The 22,656-nt window shown below is 38.6% G+C and overlaps 1 protein-coding gene across 5 annotated transcripts in view; it reads left to right on the forward strand.

Annotated features, from left to right (window-relative positions):
* Positions 1-22,656, forward strand: part of PHKA1 (phosphorylase kinase regulatory subunit alpha 1) — a 120,382-nt gene that overhangs the window by 15,103 nt on the left and 82,623 nt on the right. For all 5 annotated transcript variants that reach the window (XM_004592796.4, XM_058658340.1, XM_058658341.1 and 2 more), the window contains exons 4-7: positions 3,013-3,181; positions 14,801-14,883; positions 17,382-17,462; positions 22,380-22,478. In XM_004592796.4, coding sequence (XP_004592853.3) covers positions 3,013-3,181; positions 14,801-14,883; positions 17,382-17,462; positions 22,380-22,478 — 432 coding nt within the window. The remainder of the gene's footprint in view (positions 1-3,012; positions 3,182-14,800; positions 14,884-17,381; positions 17,463-22,379; positions 22,479-22,656) is intronic.

The raw sequence follows: 22,656 nt of genomic DNA on the forward strand, positions 1-22,656 counted from the left end.
ATTGCCAGGACTCCAACCAGGCACTCTGTTATGAAATGCAGGCATCCCAGGTGTTCATTAACAGCTATGCCACACACACATGCTCTATCTTAGGAGATCTTAAAGAACATTACACACCTTGAATCTCATGCTATTTTCTATAGCTCAAGATTATGTTTCTTTTAGAGGAAGAAACTGAGACCCAGATGGATAAAGTGACTGTCCATTGGTACTGGCACACAGCAAGTCTAAAGCAGAAAGAAATCAACCACATTTTTCTTAACTTTATCAGTGTTTGTTGAGTTATCTCATGTCCTTGTTTTCTCTTTTTGCCACTTTTTTTTCTTTTGGTATTTTAGACATTTGCATTTTCTACTTTGCCAGATCCAAAGTCACCAATTTCATGAACTATCTAAGGAATAATGATCACTCCCATTTATCATGTAATCAAGTCTAAGTTTTGGGAACTCTTTCAGTTTGTCTTCTGACCTCTAGTTTCAGCTTTCTGTGATATCTTCCTCTGAATATTTTCACATTCAGTTATCTTTTACTAAGCTGTAACTTTCTTTTTTCCATTTTTTTTTACTATATTTTTGACAATCTTTACATAGTTAATTAGGGTAAAAAGGTTCAAGGGCTACAGGAAAGTGGGTAAGACTATTATTTCCACGTTGTTTCCGTCATGTATCTGAGGTAAAGTGGGATTTTAAGGGAGAAGCCCCACCCAGTCTCCCACCCACCCCAGGTCCCTGATGTGGGGCATGCTCCGAGGGTCTTGCTCAAGTAGTTTTGATAGTTCACCAGTTATGAATTGCTGCCAATCTCGCCATTCTGAGCACAATGAGGTCGTTGAAGAATCCACTGATTGACATAGTCCATCTTAGAGTCTCCGTTTGCCCAGTTTTTCAGTGTCAACATATGGCTGAGGTGGTTGATTGACTTGTTCTGTCCTCTGTCTTTTCATGGTTAGGATTCTGAGTCCAGCAGTTCGTTTTGGGAGATCCCCAAAGAAACTTTGTTTGAGGTATTCCCAGGCCAGATTCTTGTATGCACTAGCAAGTACAGGGCCCTGCACAGTCCATCGCCCCAATCAGCTGGTGTTTGCAATTGCTGGGTTGGTTCTGTTTCCATCCTGTCTTCCACTGGAACCAATGGGTGTTGCAGTCCAGCCTGGTTCGCCTAGCACACACTCGGCCATCATGCTAACCAGTGGGAGCTGCAGCCTAGTCAGAGCGACCCACAATAACCCCCACCAGGCCCGCCCCCTGCCCTGGTTTGCCAGTATGTGCAGCAGACTAGTCCAGTCTGTCACACATCCCATTTGGCTCTTGTACTTGTCAGTGGGTATTAAAGCCTAGTTCCATCTAACCAACACGACTATCCAGCCCACACACATGCTGTTGGTTGCCTTTCTGTCTAGCCACCCCAGCCCCGTCCTGGTTTCTGTGCCCTCCATAAGCTGTAGCTTTCTTTATCTGTTTATATCTGTGATGTGGTGAAGCAACCATCTGAGATATGAAAGACAGGCAATTTGACATTTGACATTTTTTTTTATTACGTTACATTATGTGACACAGTTTCATAAGCTCTGAAATTCCCCCATCCCCTCCCCATGCCCTCCCCCATGGTGGATTCCTCCACCTTGTTGCAGTATTACAGTTCAAATTCAGTCGAGATTCTTTCGTTGCAAACATATACCAAGCATAGAGTCCAGCATCTTATTGTCCAGATAAATTCAACGGTTTCTTGGGGAGAACATCTCTGGTCTGAAGGTAGAGCTGGCAGAATATCATCCTGATCAATTAGAAGCCCCAGCACAACATCAACAACAATTTACAACATTATGGAATTAATTGACATGGTATTGTGTAATCAATATGTTATAGCAGTGCAAGTTCTTAACCACATCCTGTGACTACTTCATTGACCCTTCAATTTTTGTTTGTACACAGAACCGGCTGCTATACATCTCAAAGTGGCTATAGGGTACTATTCAGCTGTCTCGTGTCTGTTTTCATTTTAGTATTTAGCAATTTATTGTGTTGATGCATAATGTTGCTGAACTTGGTAGATTTTAGGATAATCTAAACTGGCTTATAACTCTAACAAGGCCTTTGTGAACAGTTGAGGTGCAGAACAGTTTTAGGAGGGGTGTGCAGAGAAATCTTTAATACCCTAGTGAGGAGTAACTAATCTTTGTGTCCTATCTAGTAAGGTATATGTGGATCCACGTTGACTGTTTCCTGTTTGGTTCTAAGCTTTCCTTGTATTTCTGTGACTATTTATTCTATTTTTTTGGGGGTGTGTGTGGCTCCAGAGCGATCCTGATGGTCATTGCAAGTGAGGGTGGTTATCCAAAGTTGGAACTAAGTAAGGACCAGAAGAAGCTCCTCTCCCTAGTCCCGAAGGAAGTTTACTGTTCTTCTATTTCTGCAGATCCCTCAGGGCTCCTGGCTGTTGTTCTGATGACTTTGGGATTTGACATTTTCTAATCACTTGGGCTACATAGAAAAACCGAGCAAAAGTAGTAACAGTTAATTTTAATATTCACAATTGCCAAAAGTTAGAATTCAATAACACATGTTAGAAAACTATAGAAGAGGACATATTCTATGATGTAGTAGGTACAGCTGCTGCTGGCATACTACATGGCTGCCAGTTCGAGTCCCAGCTGTCCCACTTACAATCCAGTTCCCTGCCTGTGGACTGGGAAAACAGCAGAAGGATGACCCAAGTGCTTGTACTCCTGTACCCATGTGGGAGATCTGGAAGAATGTCATGGGTCATGGAAAGAAGCTCCCAGCTCCTGGTTTCAAGCTGGTCCAGCTGCAGGTATTGTGCCCATTTGAAGAATGAACCAGTGAATGGCAGTGCGCTCTCTCTCTCTCTCTCTCTTTCTCTCTCTTTCTCTCTGTCATTTTCTCTATCTCTGTCTCTGCCTTCCAAGTAAGTAAATGAATAACTGAAATTTTTTTTACAGATGTATGGCTTGATTTTTCTGTGTATCCTTCTTTTACTGTTTTTTTCTTTCAGGTGGATAAAGTAGAATCCTTCAAGTATAGTCAGAGTACTAAGGATAGCCTCCATGCCAAGTACAACACCAAAACCTGTGCCACTGTAGTGGGTGATGATCAATGGGGTCATCTGCAGTTGGATGCTACCTCTGTATACTTGCTGTTCTTAGCACAGATGACTGCCTCAGGTAAGTTCATGGGGAGATGTGCCAGGAGACCCTGAGCACAGAGTGCTTGCTCTGACTCGCATCACTTCTCCTGTGGTATCAGCCAGAAAACAAAATAGCTTTTTAAGTTGCTCAAGGAAGCACATTGCAAATATAACATTATGTGAGTTTATACAGAGAAAAATCTCTTGGAAATGTGTTTAATATTCTGTTAACACTGAGAAAAAAAGTCTGGGATACTAAATAATATTATTTTAAATTGAAATCCAGGAAGTCTGGAGATAATCTGATTTAGACAGATATTTGTATTGTTTATTAATCCTCAGCTTAAGGGGAAGGAAGCACTTAGGGTTTATTATTTATTCCCACATTGTACACTGACAAGCCTGCAATTAGTAAAAATATGCATTGAATTACCTACTTTATATTACTTTTTGTGAATATATATGTTATAGTAAGGAAATTAGGAATCAGAGTCAAAGTAGTTTTCTTATTATTGAATAATACACCGTTCTCAGGTGGTTTTGCTATTAGCTGTAGATACTTTGCCTGAAAAAGGAATATGTTAGGTACAACATTTCTCCTAAATTGAGGTGGATGAAATGAATGTGCTATTAGCTTACCACAACAGTGTGACCTATGGGTTGATTTTTCTGTATATCCTTCTTTTACTAATTTAAATTTATGAATGTAATGGAACCTTTGTCATATCTTCCTCAAGAAGTTAATATATTCTTCACAATACTACATTTTTCTTTCTCTTCCATTTTGATTACAGAGCTCTTTGATACTAAGGGCATCCAAGCTTGGAATTCTCTCAGAATATTCATCTCATTTTCTTCCATGAATAAATATTTGGTAATAAGCCCTTAATCTTTTACCCTCTAGAACACACAGCCCAGAGGCTGAACAACCTTTTAAAATTATGAACTGCATACCCATGTATTTCCTCTTTGGCATGGGAAGCATCTCCCCAAATAAATATATTTTTAGATTTTAGGTATTTAAAAAGAAGGCATCTATTACTTTTTTCTAATATTATTTTAATATCCATGTTGCAGACTTTTTCCTACAAAGCAAATAGTATCTGAATATCCGTTGTAGTCCCCCCCCCCTTTTCTAACCCATTAAGGATGCAGAAATATACTGAAAAGGCTTATAAGGGTCTGAAATGTCCACTCAAGAATTCAGCGATGCTCTCCAGATTTTTGAATACTTAAAAGTATAAGCCTGGTTAAAAGAACCTTAGAAAAGAGCTGAGTGCAGTTTACAAAATAGTGACAAGAGGAGCTCTATGGACCCTCCCTTAATCAAACAACTATAAATGTTGAAAAAAATCTTTTCAGAAAACCAGCCACTAAATCATCTGCTAATTGTCCAAAAGACACACAGCAGGTGAAGAAATACTTATTTTAGTACATTTACCGAATCTTGGTAAGAGCAATGAAGGAGTGCGGCATTTGGTTATGAACCTGTATACACCCTCCTCTATCCCAACACACATAATAGAAGTACTCCTCCAGGTGCTTATGGCCAAGGGCACAAGTCTTCCCCCTACTAGATCCCAGTTTGGAGCCACTGTATTTCTCACCAAGAGAGGTAATTCGCTATAATTTTTCATTTTTTGAAATTTTGAAATTTTTATTTCAAAGACATATGAGAAACAGAGAGCTCTTTCATCTGCAGGTTCACTCCCCAACTGGCCATAATGGCCAGAGCAGAGCTGGCTGGTCCAAAGTCAAGAGCTGGGAACTTCTGGATATCCCACAGGGGTGTGGAGGTCCAAAGATTTGGACTGTCTTCTGCAAGGCATTAAGGAGGGAGTTGAATTGAAAGTGGGATAGCAAGGACTCAAACCAGTGCACATATGGGATGTGATGCCACAGCACCAGCCCCAAGCCATCATTTTTCATTCTCTCCAGTTTTATTTCCATGTTACAGAAAAGTTAATCCATGCAGGAATGGCTAAGAGTTCCAGGTCTCCCTTCCTCCCTACCTTCTAACCCACCCCCCCTGCAACACACACACACACACACACACCCACATACACACACACACACCACCCACCCCCGCACACCCCACACCACCCCCCCGGAGAAATAACAGGTTTGTCCCAGGAAGGACGTGGTGAAAGTAATAGGGCCTGATTGTCCTTGAACCACTTATCTAGTAGGATGGAGATTTTGCACTGTAAGAGACAAATAAATCAGAAGCTCTAAGCTCTGCTTAGTTATCAGTTCGTAAAGGAGGAGTTAATCCACTATTCTTGCCACCAGCTCTAGAGCAGTGGTACAGAAATTTCTCTTCAGGAAGAGGCAGGCAGAATAAAAATCTCCATAACTTTTCCCAAGAGAATTGAGTTTATTTAAAACAGAATGTAGGAAATTTTGAGCCTGAGGACACTTTCAAAAAAAAAAAAATAGGGGTCTCAGTTCGTTTTTTCCTTTAAAAAAATTTATTTTATTTTTGATGCTGTTCACATAGTTGACAAGAATACACACCTATGAAGATCACTCAATTCAAGTGGGGAGGATCCAGGTATGGGGGAAGACTAATGGGACAAATGCTTCCAATTTTCCCCTTCTTCCCTTTTCTCCTGTATCAAGATGGGAGGCTGCTCCCAGTTGCCAAACTCTATCAGTACCTAGGTGTGGGGAGCGGGTTGCTGAAGAAAGCCCCGCGGTGGCAGCTGCAGCCAATAACCCAGGACTGGCAGCTGCTCTGCAAAGTGGAGAGACCAGAGCTGGTCTTGCCAGCAGGTGAGGCAAATTTGCCTCCTCTCCAGGGCCTGGCCAATCAGGTAGCACCCAGTGGACCCACGGGGAAAAAAGGATATATAAGCAGCCCGTTTTAGGCGGGACAGAGCGAGCGAGCTACAGGGAGCTACAGAGGGAGGGCGGACGGGACAGGCGACGACAACGACGATGAAAGACTGGTTGGAAGTAAAGTGGCTCTTGAAACAGAGCCTGGAGTGTAGGGTGATTTCTTCTGCGGGTACGGGAGACCCTGGGGGACCCCGATACCTAGGGATGGGGGGCGTCCACTTGATGTTATTTTAAAAACCCTGATACGGAGATGAATGTTATTGAAGGTGTTGCTTGAGTGGTTTTGATAGTTTCAAGATGCTGTATGTTTTGCTGCTCTAAGGTTCTAAGCAAGTAAGAGGAGGCCAGTAGCCCAGTAAGAACAAGAAGCTAAACTGAAGACAAGCTAGGTGTTTTGATGAAGAAAATCAAAGAAAGATATAGCTAAAAAGAGCCCTCCTAATGTTGGAACAAGTCTTAAAATCTTGCCTCAAAAATAATGTGAACAGGAACCTAAATTTAACTGGAGTGAGACTATGGAACAATTCATACCTTAGGGCATTATACAAAGCATAGCGAGATAAGTTGTGGATTAGTGGGAGCAAACAATTGGGAATGAAGCTGACACAGGCAGGAACTTAACAGAAGGAAGAGGACCTGCTAAAACACTAATTTCCCGGGGTAACAGTACACCTTATCCAGGTTGCACCCTCAGAACATCAGAAGCTACATAGTGTAGGGGAAAAATAAGACTTCAGAAAGAGTTTCGTCAAGTCACTAAATGCATGATCAAGCCAAGAGAAGAGGGTATTGGTGTCTAGAGTTCTTGTAACATATACCTAAAATGTCCAGTTTTCAACAAGACTTTATGAAGCATGCCGAGACAGAAAAATATGCCATATACAAGAAAAAAAAAGCAGGTAACAGAAACTGCCTTTGAAAGGACACATATATTGGACTTAGGACAAAAGAGACTTCAATACAATTGCCACAGGGGCAGGCAGTGGACTCAGTAGTTACAATGCCCACATACCATATAAAAAGTGCCTGGTTTTGAGTCCAGTTGTGCTCACAACTCCAACTTCTTGCTTATGAGCACTCTGATAGGCAGCAAGTGGTAACTCCAGTAGTTAGATCCTAACCCTAACCCTCTTCACCCATGTGGGAGACCTGGATTGAGTTCCTAGCTCCTGGCTCTGGCCTCGGTCCAACCTCAGCTATTGAAGGCATTTGGACAGTGAACCAGTAAACAGGAGTTCTGTCTCTGTCTCCTCTTCCCTCTCTTTAACTGTACCCTTCAAATAAATCAATCTTTGGGGTGAAAAAAGCTAGGTGGAAATCAATAGAATATCCTAAACTTTAACTGACTCAACTTAGCACACACCTGTCCAAGAATAGTAGAATACATATTCTTCTAGTTTATACGTGGAACATTTTCCAGTATTATGACTTACTTATGATATGGTATGTCATAGTAATTCCTATCAAAATCTCAGATTTCTCTGCAAGCAAGTTTCTTTGATAAACTGAACCTAAAATTCATATATCTGAAGGACCTAGAATAGCTAAAACAGTCTTAATTCAGAGGACTCACATTTCCAAATTTCAAAATTTAATATAGAACTACAGTTGCCAAACTGTAAGCTAGTACCATTAGGATAGATGCGTAGATCAATGGAACAGAATTGTAAGTCCAGATATAAATAATCACATTTGGTTCAGTTGATTGTTGACGAGGGTGCCAAGATAATTCAATTCAGCAATAATTGTCTCTTTCAAAAATGGTACAACAACTGGATAGCTGTATGTAAAAGAATGAACCTGGACTTCTTCCTCCTGCTGTAGATATGGAGATTAGCACACTGAAAAGATATACTGTAGTATGCATCTGTGCTGCTGAATTAAAAGAGGACTCCCAATGAAATTGTTAAATGTATCTTGACAACAGGATGCTGGACTTTATGCCATTATCTATACCTACAAGATCATGATGTACTTAAATAGCAGAATGTAATTACTATTACTATTGTAATAATAAGCGGAAAACAATGTGGGGCAGGGAGAAGGGGGCTAGAAGGGGAAATTCCTGAGCCTATGGAATTATATCATGGAAAATAAAAGTTTTTTTAAATAGGTGGAGTCCAGCACATTAGCCTAGCAGCTAAATCCTCACATTGTAAGTGCCGGGATCCCATATGTATGCCAGTTCCTGTACCAGATGCTCCACTTCCCATCCAACTCTCTGCATGTGGCCTGGGAAAGCCATACAGAATAGCCCAAAACCTTCAGACCCTGCACCCATGTGGGTTGCCTGGAAGAGACTCTTGGCTTCAGATCAGCTCAGCTCCAGCTATTGTGACAAATTGGGGAGTGAATCAGCAGATTCATTTTTTGTCTTTCCTTGTCTTTGTGTATCTATCTTTCTAATAACTAAATAAATCATTTAAAAATATAAACACACACCCACACCCACACACCATTAACCAGGCGCAGAACACCTGCCAGCTACTGGCTGCTTTTCTCTCAGTAGTAACACTTGCCTAGGTACAAGATGACCTAGGCAGTTACTTACAGCTGGGGAAGGATGTTTTTTTTAAGAATTTAGCAGCTTGAATAAAGCTGAAATCAGTAAGCAACATCAGAAAACAAAGTTAAAAAAAAACCTGCACACCTGTAGCAAAACTAACCAAAAACTGAGTAAGTGCACATCTTGGTAGCAAACAACTTTTCATCTTGGGTACATACAAAAGGCATTTTCACCCACTGTTAGGCATGTACATAATGTTTATTGTGAATGAGTGTTTATCTTTTCATCTCACTTTTGCAGATTCCAATAAAAGTTTATTTTAAAAAAAAAACCTCAAAATAAATCATAGACCTAAATGTAGGAGGAAAAACTATAATATAGTATATTGGTCTTGACAGAATTACCACAGGATGGATGGTTTAAAATAATAGAAATTTATTTTCTCATTTTTCTGGAAGCTGAAAGTCCTTACATAAAGATACTCAAAAACTTAATGGAAATTGAGTTAATATGTAAATTTATTTCAGTGTGGGAAAAAACCTTGAAACTTTCCCACAATATGCGTTTTCGATGAATTCTTTGAAAACTCATATTTTCAAGAGAAATGGACACATGTGTTCATGCAAAAGCTTTTATATAAATGCTCATGGCAGCATTATTTATGAGAGCCAAAAAGGAACAATTCAATAAACTAGAGATTGCATAAATAAATATTGAAATGTCCATACAATAGAATGTTTTTGTCAATCAAAAAATGAAATACTGTTGTACACCACAACACAGGTGAACCTTGAAAATAGTGTACTAAATGAAAGAACCTTGACATTAAAGGCAGCATATTGTCTAATTCCCTCTATATTAATGACCAATAAAGCAAATCTACAAAGAATTAGATGAGTTATTTCTTAAGGCTCAGGGACTAGTATTGAAGGGAAATGTGAAGTAACTGCTAATGTGTATAGGATTTGTTTTTGGAGGTAATAAAAATGTTCTAGAATTATACACTCAGTAGATGTTTTGTGAATTATATATCAATAAGTTCTTTTTAAAAATGAAAGAAAGAAAACCTACTGTTAAGCAGGTGTATGCAAAACAATCTGAGTGCAGGAGACTACTGAATCAGCTCTGTTCTTGAAGCCCCTGCACACTTGAGAGTACTTTATATATAGCACCATCACCTTTGGCCTAATCCAACCCTACTTCAGTTTATGTGTACTCAAGTCTGTTCTGACAAGCAGTGCCTTGGCTCTACAGAAGTAACAGGATCCACAGGCCCTGCACTTAGGATCTTGCCTTTCCTGTGGCTAACAGAATTGTTTACAGTCATTTAATAAAATTTTTAATGTCTGCTGTTCAGTACTGCTTAACACCAATCACAATACTGTTAGATCCTTTAAGGATGTGTTAGTTACTTTTGGGGATGCAAATATAAATAAGATGGTTCTTCCCTTAAAATTCAGGTGCAGGAGTTTTTGAATTATATATTTCTATAAAGTTATTTTTCCTTGCTAGTATTCTAACACATTGAAAACTTTTGATTAATCATGAAATCGAACCTCTCTTTAGTAATTACTTTCAAAATAGGACCAAAAAAAAAAAAAGACTCTGTGTAAGGAAAAGGAGGCAACATGGAAATTCTAATTCTGTCATGCTTGAAGCAGGCAGAAACCTCATGCTTCGTTTTAGGGAGTGGCACAACCAGGAGTTACAGACCCCTTGGCACCTGGCCATGCACTGCATCCTATGCTTTCCTCTCAGGAGTCATGGAGGAAATAAAGAAATTGGCATTTGCAAGGCTGGAGGACTGTTGAGGTCTCTGTTTATTGACATTACAGAGAATGTTTTTAGTTTCCCACTGATTTAAAAAAAACTCAAAGGATAAAAAAACAAAAACAAACAAAAATGCCTCAAGGGATCTTCAAAGAGAATGATCTGGAGATCTGAGAATTCCAGTTGTCTTCTGAAAAGCCTGGAGTCCCTACTCAAATTTCTTCTCTCTTTTCCACTTATCTTTAGCCTCTAGGGGCAATTTTTAAATTAATTTATCTATTTTATTATTTTATGATGCAGTTCCTTAGGCTCTAAGATTTCCCTTCTCCCCTCCACAAGTTCCCTACCCCCACTACTGATTTCCCCCATATTGTTACAGTAGTATAGTCCTTCATAAGGAGTCATAAGTCCATCACCTGGCTATTTAAATGTATCCTGACATTGTAAGTATAGACAATGGCAGAGTCCAGCATCCTATGGTCAAGATATAGTTAACTGTTTCATTGGCAGTCCATCCTTGATTTGGAAGTAGAGATACATCCTGCATTGTATCTTCATATCTGGATATGGTAGTCACTATTACACAGTTACTGTACATCCTCTTAAATGAGAAACCATAAAACAAAATCAACAGGAAGAAAAAAAGAAAATTTACTACAAGATGAAATTAAATAACATACTACTGAATCACCAATGTGTCACTGAAGAAATGAAAAAGAAGGTCAAAAACCCTCTTGAAGCTAATAATGCTACCATATGACCTGTGAGTCAGTAAGGAAATTAATAATAATAATAAAAAAACTTTTTTGAAGAAATGAAGATAAAAACAAAAATAGCAAAACCCCTGAGATGTAGCAAAACAGTATTGAAAAGGATATTGATTTTGTATTTGCATGAAGGCAGCCTTATATCAGAGAGAACACATATTTGTCCTTTTGGGACTGATTTATTTCACTGAGCATGATGATCTGTAGTTTGAACCATTTGGTTGCAAATAGTAGAATTTCATTTTTTTTAATGGTTGAGTGGTCTCGCATGGAGTACCACAGTTTCTTTATCCACTCCACTTTTGACAGGCATCTGTGTTGTTTTCCCTGTCTTTGCTGTTGTGGACTGTGCTTCTGTAAATATAGGTTTACGGATCCCTTACTCATATGCACTTTGGATATATTCCCAGAAGTGGGATAACTGGGTCATATGGCAGATCAATTTTCAGTTCTCTTAGCACTCTTTATTCTAAATGTAGGCTGTGTTAATACAGTTTTATCTTACATATCAAATTATGCATGAACTTTACATTTAACTTTTTAAATTTTTTTATTTATTATTTTTAATTCATTAATTACATTGTATTATGTGACACAGTCTCATAGGTACTTGGGTTCTCCCCACCCCTCCCCAAACCCTCCCACCATGGTGGATTCCCCCACCTTGTTGCATAACCACAGTTCAAGTTCAGTTGAGATTCCCCCATTGCAAGCATATATCAAACATAGAGTCCAGCATCTTATTGTCCAGTCAAGTTCAACAGCTTCTTAGGTATACCCTCTCTGGTCTGAAGACAGAGCCAGCAGAGTATCATCCCGATCGTCTATGGCCATACCACCCTGAACGTGCCCGATCTCGTCTGAACTTTTTAAATTTTTAATTTGTTTTTAATTTTGAGTTTTAGAGGCACACAAAAATGAGAAGATGAAGTTTTGAAGCAGATGCCCAATGTTACCACCTCCTCCCCCCTTTTGTATAAGAAGTTATGGTTATTACTCTTGCAAGAAAGATCACTTGCTGCTGCAGCTACCCTGTGCTGTAGCAGCTATTTTGAAAGAGCCATATATAAGGAGGAGTTTGCAGTCTGACTACACTATTATATCACTATTTAGCTCCAAAGATGCACAATTCTGTGATTTAAAATGTCTGTTAGCAGATTAATGATACAGATGCAAAAAATGAAATAATAAATTAGAAATTTATTATTAGAAAAATAACAAGAAAAATTAATGGGATAAAACTATTTCATATAAATTTCTGAGAAGGAAAAAATACACATATTGAACACTCCTAATGTGAATATCTGAAATTTAGAACACTCCAAAATCTGAAACTTTTTGAACATAAATATGATGACACAGTGGAAAATACCTTACCTGGCCTCTTGTGGGGACTTTCAATGTGAAGGCAAGGGTACTAAAAATATATGAAATTATCTTCAGGCTATGCATATAAAACATTTAATTTTGTGTTTAAATGTGGTTTTCATTCTCAAGATATCTCATTTTATATGTGCACATATTCCAAAATTCAAATTATGGATGAGAAATGCAATTACAATATAATACAAGGGAGCTTCAAAAATGTCATGGAAAACATGCATTGTTGTTTAATACCATTTGTCTACAAACTTTTGGGAACCTTGCCATATACCACCTTTTAGGTAAGGTTTATATGTGCATAAAATCTCTTTGAAAGGGTACAAAAGAAATTAGGAAGACTGATTTACTTGGGAGAGGAGATTTGGCAGGGGTGGGATGATAATAATTCTAGGTAGTAAGAAGCTTTTCTGTATACATTTTGCTTTTCATAAATTAGTTTATGGAAGAGGATTACTAAGTACTGACTTTACAGGGTGTGTTTGTGCTAAGAATTCTTTCTGAACAGGCATGAGTGTTATCCAGGACATTGATGGTAGTGTTCATTTGAAAGCCGACATTAAGAAGCATTTGGCAACCATTTTACATCATGTTTTTTAAGAATGTCAGAGGATTTTTCCATTCCCAAGCAAGCCCTTTCGTTTATTTATTTATTTTAAAGATTTATTTATTCGTTTGAAAGTAAGAGTTAGAGGAAGAGACAGAGAGATCTTCCATCCACTGCTTCACTCCCCAGATGGCTGCAATGGCCAAGGTGAGCCAAAGGCTTCATCAGGACTCCCACAGGGATAATAGGTCCAAGTACTTAGGCCATTCTCTGCTGCTTTTCCCAGGCCATTAGTAGGGAGGTGGATAAAAAATGAAGAAGCAAGGACCCAAACTGTCACCCAATTTGGATTGCAGTGATGCAGGTGGCTGCTTGACCTACTGCTACAACACTCTCCCCTCTCCTCATTTCCAAGCCCTTGTAAAAGAAGTTTTTCCCCTAAATCTTGCTGCTGTGGATGGGCTTGTTGCTTAGCAAGCTGGAGATTCTGGGCTTTTTCTTCCTGTAGCTCAAGTACGTAGCAGGCATATATAATTGTGTCCATTTAAATCAACCTGTTAAATGTATTAAACTTGTTGTTCAAGTAGCTTTGTCTAGGAAAAGATGAAAAGTGTGAAAGTTTAGTATCTATACCTAACATGGTCTTCTTTCTGTTGTGTGCTTATAGACTGAAAAGGAAAAATAAACTTTTCGATTTTTCAACTCTGAAATGACTTTGTGATTTAAAATCAAAGTAGTTTACACATATAGCAATTTTAAGTGTTGCAAAAAAATTGTAAAAATTTAGTACTTAATTTATACATATAAAAAGTCTTGGTAGTCACAATTTGATAATTTAAATAAAATTAAATGCAATGGGTCTTACAGTTTTTTGCTTTATGTAATATGATTTTGTTTTTCTGTATAACTTTTTAAATTTAAAATGTGTCTGTTTATGTAGCATAGAATAAATACATTTTAGGGGCTGGCATGGTTCCAGCATTCCCATATGGGCAACAGTTCAAGTCCTGGCTTTTCCACTTACAATCCAGCTTCCTGGGAATGGCCTGGGAAATCATTGGAGGGTTGCCCAAGGCCTTGGATACCTGTACCGGCATGGGAAACCTGGAAGAAGTTCCTGGCTCCCAGCAGACCAGCCCAGGACTGGCCGTTACTGCCATCTGGAGAGTAAATCAGCGGAAACAGAATCTCCCTCTCTGTCGCTCTCTTTTGGTGACCCTTTCAAATAAAATAAATAAATCTCATAAAAGAACAAACATTTAATTTTAAAAAGTACTTTTATGAAAACTAAAATAGGGCCTGGCATGATGGCCTGGTGGCCAAATCCTCACTTTGCATGTGCCAGGATCCCATATGGGCACCGGTTTATGCCCTGGATGCATAAACCACTTCCCTTCCAGCTCCTTGCTTGTGGCCTGGGGAAGCAGTAGAGGACGGCCTTGAGACCATGCAGCCACATGGGAGACCCAGAAGAACCTCATGACTCCAGGCTTGGGATTGGCTCAGCCCTGGCCATTGTGGCCATTTGGGGAGTGAATCAGTGGATGGACAATCTTCCTCTCTGTCTCTACTTCTCTCTGTAAATCTGCCTTCCCAATAAAATAAAATAAATCTTTAAAACTAAAATAATAGTTAAATTTTGCCTATGTTAAAATATGCTTGTATCTTTTTTATTTGGATACTTGGGATTTTGTTTTTATTGTTTAGCAATCAAATTGCCTGTCATTATTCCTAAATAGAAATAGGATTACTTAGAAGTAGTGAAGTCATCTAATCACCACGGCTATCTATAAAACTTGTAGTGATAACTAACAAGTTTTGTATATTTGTTCCCTTTTTTGTCAGGACTTCATATCATCCACAGCCTAGATGAAGTCAATTTCATTCAGAATCTTGTGTTTTACATTGAATCTGCATATAAAACTGCTGTAAGTACTAATTGTGGAATGCATTTAACATACAATGCTTTTGTTTTTAAAATAGTGTGCACCTTATTCTTTTTCTTAGTGATACTACTCAAATGGACCAATATAAAAAGATTGTAGCAGAGATAGTCGTCAGTTCCTTCTTTTACAACTCTATTAGCATTTTCCCTGTGGAAGTTACAGAAACAGTGGGCTCAATTGCTGTGATGTCATGTCTTTCAATTTCTAAGGTATTTTGTAATATGCATGCAACAATCTGGTCCAAATTTTGATCTTATTTTATTTAAGGTCTCAAGCAGAAGCAAGAAGCAAGGTATCTAGAGCATATTACAGGTCCGTTAGCTGCTTAGAAATAAAATATAGTCATGTGTTTAATATTATTCATTGGCATTGATTCAATGACTATATAAAAAGGCTAGCTTTTCTTTTTGCTAATATAAGGTATATTTCTATTAAATTATCATAATTAATCTTTGCCATATGAAATACTATCACAGAACTATATAAGAGTGCTTTTTTTCTTCTTCAGTATATCATGACAGTTTTTGCCATTGTTCTTTGAGGCTTTATTTATAATCTCCAAAACTATATATAACCCAAATATCCATGAACAGATAAATGAATAAATAACTTGCAACATATACATAAAGTAGAAATTTAGTAGGCAATACAAAGGAATAAACTATTGATTCATACAACAAAACAGATGAATTGTGAAGGCATTACACCTAATGAAAAAAGCCAAACAGAAATGTGTATTCCATCTGATTCTGCTAGTGCAAAATTCTAGAAAATTGGAGGAGGCATTTACCATAGCAGTAAAGATGCTTATCCCATAATGGAATGTGTGGTTCTCTGCATTCAGATCCTTGTCCTGATCCTGATTCCAGCTTCCTGCTCATGTATATCCTGTGTGGCAACAAGTGATAATCCAAGTATTTGGACTGTGACACCCATGTAGGAGCTCCAGATTACATTTTGAATTCCTGCTTTGGCCTAGTCACCCCTAGCTATTATAGACATTTGAGGAATGAAATAGCAGATGGGAGTTTCTCTCTCTCTCAGCCTCTATAAATAAGTAAATAATTAAATAACTATGTAGATAAAATTCTGTTGAAAATAGAAGAAAAAGTTTTCAACATTTATTTTTTCATGTCATGTTGTTGTTCCCTTTCCTTCAGGAACTCCAATTGTACATGCATAAGGCTGTGATGTCCCACAGCTCCCTGATATATTACTGTCTTTTTAAAATTATATCCTCTGTATGTTTCGTTTTGAATAGTTTCGTTAAAGTTTATTTTTTATTTCATCAATAGGGAACCTGTGTTGGTTGAGGCCAAAGCCAGAAAGCAGGAACCTATAGGTCTCCCATGTGGGTGGAGGGACCCAAATACTTGAGTCATTATCTGCTTCCTCCCAGGGTGTGGATTACCAGGAAGCTGGATTGGAAGTGGAGGCAGGACTAGATATAAGCCAGTCTGAGGCCAGTGCAGTGTCTCCACTAGCTAATCGTCCACCTGTAATTGCCATCATCCCATTTGGGTGCCAGTTTGTGCTCCCGCTGCTCTACTTCCCATCCAGCTCCCTGCTGTGGTCTAGGCATGCAGGAGGGAATGGTCCAAAACCTCAGGATTTTGTGCATATGTGGGAGACCAGGAAGAGATTCCTGGCTCCAGGCTTCACTCCAGGCTTCAGATCGGCTCAGCTCATGCATTTGTGGCCACTTGCATTGTGAACCATTGGAAGGAGACTCTTCATCTCTTCTTCTCTCTGTAAATCTGCCTTTCCAATAAAAACAAATAAATCTTAGAAAATAAAGAAGATTATTGAAAGATAATTGTAGGGGTGGATACCTCATAAAGCAGTTAAGTTGCCACTTAAGAAATTTGCATCCCATATTAGAGTACCTGGTTTGAATCTGAGATATTCTACTTCCAAGTCAACTTCCTGCTAATACCTACCCCAGAAAGGCGAAAGATGATGGCCCAAATACCTGGGTTCCTAGCATCCACATGAAAAAACTAAATTGAGTTTCAGGCTCCTGGCTTCAGCCTAGCCCATCCCTAGCTGTTTCAGGCATTTAGTGAATGAACCAGCAAAAAAGATATCTGTGTGTATCTCTGTGTCTCTTTAATACATACACTCTCTCTCCCCCTCCGAGTGTGTGTGTGTGTGTGTGTGTGCGCGCGCGCCTTTAAAATGCAATGAGGTTTTTTTTTTTTAAGGATTTTATTTTAGTGCAATTGATTTTGAAATCCATGCATAGATTTTCCCATAATATGTGTTTTCCATGAGTTTTTTGAAAACACAGGATAGAATTTAAAGTTATTTGGAAAGTAGCTTCAGGGACTATAACTCATTGACATGTACTTTAAAAGCATGTGGGTTATACTTAAAAATGGCAAATTAGCTCCAATTAGTGTCTTTTATCAGAGATTATGCATCTAGCGAGTGATTAGTACTTATGAATTGCTGACAGCATATTGGTTCTTTTGTGCCAGGATTTCGGGATATGGGAACGAGGAGACAAGACCAACCAAGGGATCTCGGAATTGAATGCCAGTTCAGTTGGAATGGCAAAGGTAATTTTTCCTTTCTTGTTTGTACGAAGTATGGGGTAAGGATGTCTGATGCACCTTTTATAGATTAAAAAAAAAAACCTTAATGTGAATGTAGAGCACCATTACATTAATTACTTTTTTAAAACTGTAGAATTTTGGATTTGTAAATGAAAATGTTAATAAGTTCATATTCAATATACAAGTTTGACATTAGGAAGCCTTTTCTCAATACTCTATTTTCACTCTTCTCCATCTTCCACATCACCGTTGTCTTCCACTATGAACACTTTTCCATTTGCTTCACTTTTTGTTCCGCCAGCTCTTAACACATCTACAAATAGTAAGAAACCGAAAACTAGGAAAGAGGGAATAGTATCACATATATCCATTATGATTAATAAGCAGTACTTAATGTCTTCTAAAAAAAGGTAAAGACACAGATTGACTTGGAAAAAGACAATCCAAGTACACTAACAGAATTCTAAATAGCAAGATGATACAGAAATATTTAAAGCAGAAAGATGCAAAGTAAGACCTTACAAAATACAAATTTAAAAAGAACAGGGCCCTGCATAGCAGCCTATTGACTAAAGTCCTAGCCTTGCACACGCCGGTATCCCATATGGGCACCAGTTCTAATCCTGGCGGCCTTGCTTCCCATCCACCTTTCTCCTTATGGCCTGGGAAAGCAGTAGAGGATGGCCCAAATGCTTCGGACCCTGCACCCATGTAGGATAACTGGAGGAGGCCCCTAGCCCCTGGTTCTTAGCTCCTGTCTTCAGATCAGCTCAGTTCCAGCCATTGTGACCACTTGGGGTGTGAATCAGGGGAAGGAAGATCTTCCTCTCTGTCTCTCCTCCTCTCTGTATATCTGACTTTCCAATAAAAATTAAAAGAACAGTGATGACTATGTGAATATGAAATGAAGTAGAATTCAAAGTAAAATAGTATATGGGACAAAGAGGACAAGGAGAGCCATGAAGGAGTTCTGAAAGGCATGACTTACATGTAATAAGCCAAGTCTAGTCTTTAATATAGTTTCAGCTTCTCAGGGAAAAATATATAAGAAAGCAAGGTGAGGCAAAACAATTATATGGGAAATAAACAAATAAATTCACAAAAAGCATTGTCAAGCTATAAGGGTAGTAAACTAAAAAGATCATAACAAATTTGAATTATGTAATTAATGCATTTGAGTTAATAAATACATGTGGAACTTTGTATCTATAAAATGTTTATACTCTGTTAAACTTTCATATGTATTTTAAATAACCAAAGCGGTATAGATATTGTTGTACATTTTTATTATTTGAAAGGCAGATTTTTACAGAGAAGAGAGGCCTTATAGTCACCGATTCACTCCCCAAATGGACACAAAATGGCCAGAGCTGAACTGATCCAAAGCTGGGAACCAGGAGCTTCTTCTTGTCCTCCCATGTGGGTATAGGGGCCCAAGACCTTGGGTCAACCTCCACTGCTTTCTCAGGTCATAAGTAGAGATCTAGGTCGAAAGTGGAATAACTGAAACACAAATCAAGGCCCAAATGGGATAGGAAAATTTCCACTAGTTTATATGTTCCCCATCCATGTATGATGAGATACGGAAAATGGGGTTCCCTTTGGTGCGAACCAACTTGACATCAATGCATAATTTGCTCATAAATTACATTTCCATCAACTTTTTGAAGACTCCCCCCATAAACCATTTTCCTCAAATCCTTGCTAACTGGATATTTAAAGGTTTTAATCACTAAAACCATGGGTTTTTGTTGTTGTTGTTGTTGATTGTTTGTTTACTTCTTGTTTTGAAATTGCATGAGACTTACAGAAATGTTGTAAGAGGTATACAAAAAATTCCCTACATTCTCTACTTGTCAACATTTGATTAATCTCTCTTTACAAAATACACACGCACATGTGCACATATATACATATAATTTTTTCTGAACCAGTGAAGAGTACATTGCAGACATGATACTTCTAAATAGTTCATTATGAATTTCTCAAAGATGTCCATAACCAGCATTAAAAGTCAGAAAATTGGGTCAGGCTTTTGACTTTCATTCCATATTGGAATACCTGCATTTGATCCCAGACTCTAGCACTTGACTCTAGCTTCCTGCTGATGCAGATCCTTGAAGGTAGCAATTGTGGCGCAAGTAGTTAAGTTACTGTTGCCCACATGGAAGACCTAGAATGAGTTACTGGATCCTGGCTTCAGCCAGCCCAGCCTTGGCCATGAAGCCATTTGGAGAGTGAACCTACGTTTGGGACTCTCTCTCTCTCTCTCCCATTCCCTCTCCTTACCTCTCACATGAATAGATAATTTTAAAAAAATCAGGAGATGAACATTGACATAGTATTATTACCTCATTCATAGACTCCATTTAAATTTCTTGAATTGTATCAATAATGGCATTTATGGTTAAAAAGAAACTGAAGACTCAAATGTTACAGGATGAGATGTTGCATTACATTATGGTGTTTCTTTAGGCTTTTTCCATATGGAACATCTTTGCTTCTCTTTCATGATTTAGTATTTTTGAAGAGTACAGGCCTGTCATTTTATTTTATTTTATTGAAAAGATTTGTTTATTTGAGAAAAGGAGTTATAGAGAAGGAAGGAGAGATAGAAAGAAATCTTTCATCCACTGCTTCACTCCACAAATGGCTACCATTGCCCAAGCTGAGCTGATCCAAAGAGAGGAGCCAGGAGCTTCTTCTGGATCTCCCAAGTGGCTGCAGGGTCCACATGCATTAGCGGTGCTTTCCAAGGTGCATTAGCAGGGAACTGGTTGGTGAATGGAGCAACCAGGACTCAGACTGGAACCCCTATGGGTACCCAAACACCAGCCCCATGGGTTATTATTTTATAGAATGCCTCTCAACTTTATTTTACATATTTCTTCATGATTATGTTCAAATTGTTTTTGGCAAAGTTAACACAGAGATGGTGCTGTGCCCTCAGTCAGTCATCAGGAAGTTCATGATGTGATTTTCTCTTACTGCTGTTGATGTTATCTTTCATTTCATTAGTGTAGTATCTGCCTTGTTCTTCTGCTGTAAATTTACTGGCTTTTCCCTTGAAAATAATGACTACTTAATGCCTTGCCAAATTGTACTTACCCTGTACATTTCAGTTTAAGTGTCATTTCTTTAGAAAACTTTGCAGATTTACCTCCTACCCTCAAACTAAGTTGAGTTCTCTTCTGAAGAAGCACAGAGAAAAAAATAAATACTTGAAATAATACTCAATTTTGTTAATGTAAATGAATGCAACAGATGTACAGTCTTTTCTCATATTAGGAAAAAAAATTAAGATCCTGTGAGGGATTTTTTTTTTCATGAAAGAAGGTATTGTCATTTACCCTGTGATAGTTAGTTATATTAGTACAACTTGTTATCCATAGTAACCTTGGTACAACTTAAAATTAATAATATCATCTGACCCAGTACTTTTGCATCAGAAAATGAATTCTTACAAAGTAATTCAACATGGAGTAGACATTTGGCCTACTGGTTAAGCCAGCTGTTAGAATACCTTTGCCCTACAGTAGATTGCTGACTTTCACTATCTGGCACTAATTACATCTCCTGATTTCAACTTCCTACTAGTGGAGATCCTGGAAGGCAACAGTAATGGCTCAACACACATTCTCCCCACTTCCTTCTCGCCCTCTCTTTTCAAGTAAATATTTTGGTAAAACCTCAAAACTAAAATTTGCTTGGACAAAGCTAATTGAGAACCTACTCTGTGCCATGCTGTAACAGATGTTGGTAACAATACTGTCCTCAACTGCAAGGATATTCTAATTTCACAGGAGATGTATACCAAAGATCTGTTTCTTTTTTTTTTTTAAGATTTATTTATTTTATTACAAAGTCAGATATACACAGAGGAGGAGAGGCAGAGAGGAAAATTTTCCCTCTGATGATTCACTCCCCAAGTGAGCCGCAATGGCCAGTACGTGCCAATCCAAAGCCAGGAACCAGGAACCTCTTCCGGATCTCCCACGTGGGTGCAGTGTCCCAATGCACTGGGCCATCCTCGACTGCTTTCCCAGGCCACAAGCAGGGAGCTGGATGGGAAGTGGAGCTGCCAGGATTAGAACCGGCGCCCATATGGGATCCCAGGGGCGTTCAAGGTGAGGACTTTTAGCCACTAGGCCATGGCGCTGGGCCCCAAGATCTGTTTCTAATACTAGAAAATTAAAGACAAAGAAAGGGCAGTATAGTGGAATGGGTTAAACCACTACTTGTGACACTGGCAACCCATTGCAGAATGTCATTTTCAGTCTCAGCTATTCCACTTTGAATCCAGCTTCTTGCTAGCTCACCCAAGAAGGCAGCAGAGCATGACCCAAAAATCTGAGTCTCTGCCACCCATGTAGAAGGCCAGGATTGAACTCTTGACTCCTGGCTTTAGCTTTGCACAGTGCTGACTGTTACTGCTGTTAGGGGAGTAAAGCAGTGGATGGGACACACTCACTCACACACTCTCTCTCTCTCCCTCCCTCCCCCTCCTTCCCTCCCCTTTTTCCTCCTTCCCTCCCTCTCCTTCTGTCTCTGTCACTCTGCCTTTAAAATAAAGTATTTAAAATTTAAAAACTAAGTTTCTAAGAATTGCTAGGTAGTTAAATATACTTTCTTATGTTAGTGTCTTACATAGAGCTCCCCTGGCAGAATGGTTTGCTACAAAGCCATCTGCCATGTTAAAATGATTTTTAAAGTGTGATGTTTGACTCAATAGTGCTACACATTTCTCTGGGGTAATATGGAAGACAAAAAAAAGAAACTTCTGAGAATGAAGAATGCTAATCTATTTTTATTCTGGACATATTAAAAATGAAATCATATAGATAAGCTACTGGAGAGACAATGTTTTTTTTTTCATCAATATAGCACTAACATTAATTTTTCCTTCTTTAATCCTTATAGGCAGCCCTGGAAGCATTAGATGAACTTGACCTGTTTGGTGTGAAAGGTGGGCCCCAGTCAGTTATCCATGTCATGGCTGATGAAGTACAACACTGCCAGGTGAGAGAATCACATTATAACAAATTGTACTCTTGCCCATACTCAGAACACTATGGATTTTAGATTAAGCATAACCGAATGAGATAACCTCATGCAAAATATTTTTATCAAGGATCCTGTACTAATATAATCCTCATAAGGCATTGGATATGAAATGTATTACAGTCTTGTTCTCTCA

This window comes from Ochotona princeps, chromosome X (genome assembly GCF_030435755.1).
Source record: "Ochotona princeps isolate mOchPri1 chromosome X, mOchPri1.hap1, whole genome shotgun sequence".
Taxonomy (NCBI): Eukaryota; Metazoa; Chordata; class Mammalia; order Lagomorpha; family Ochotonidae; genus Ochotona; species Ochotona princeps.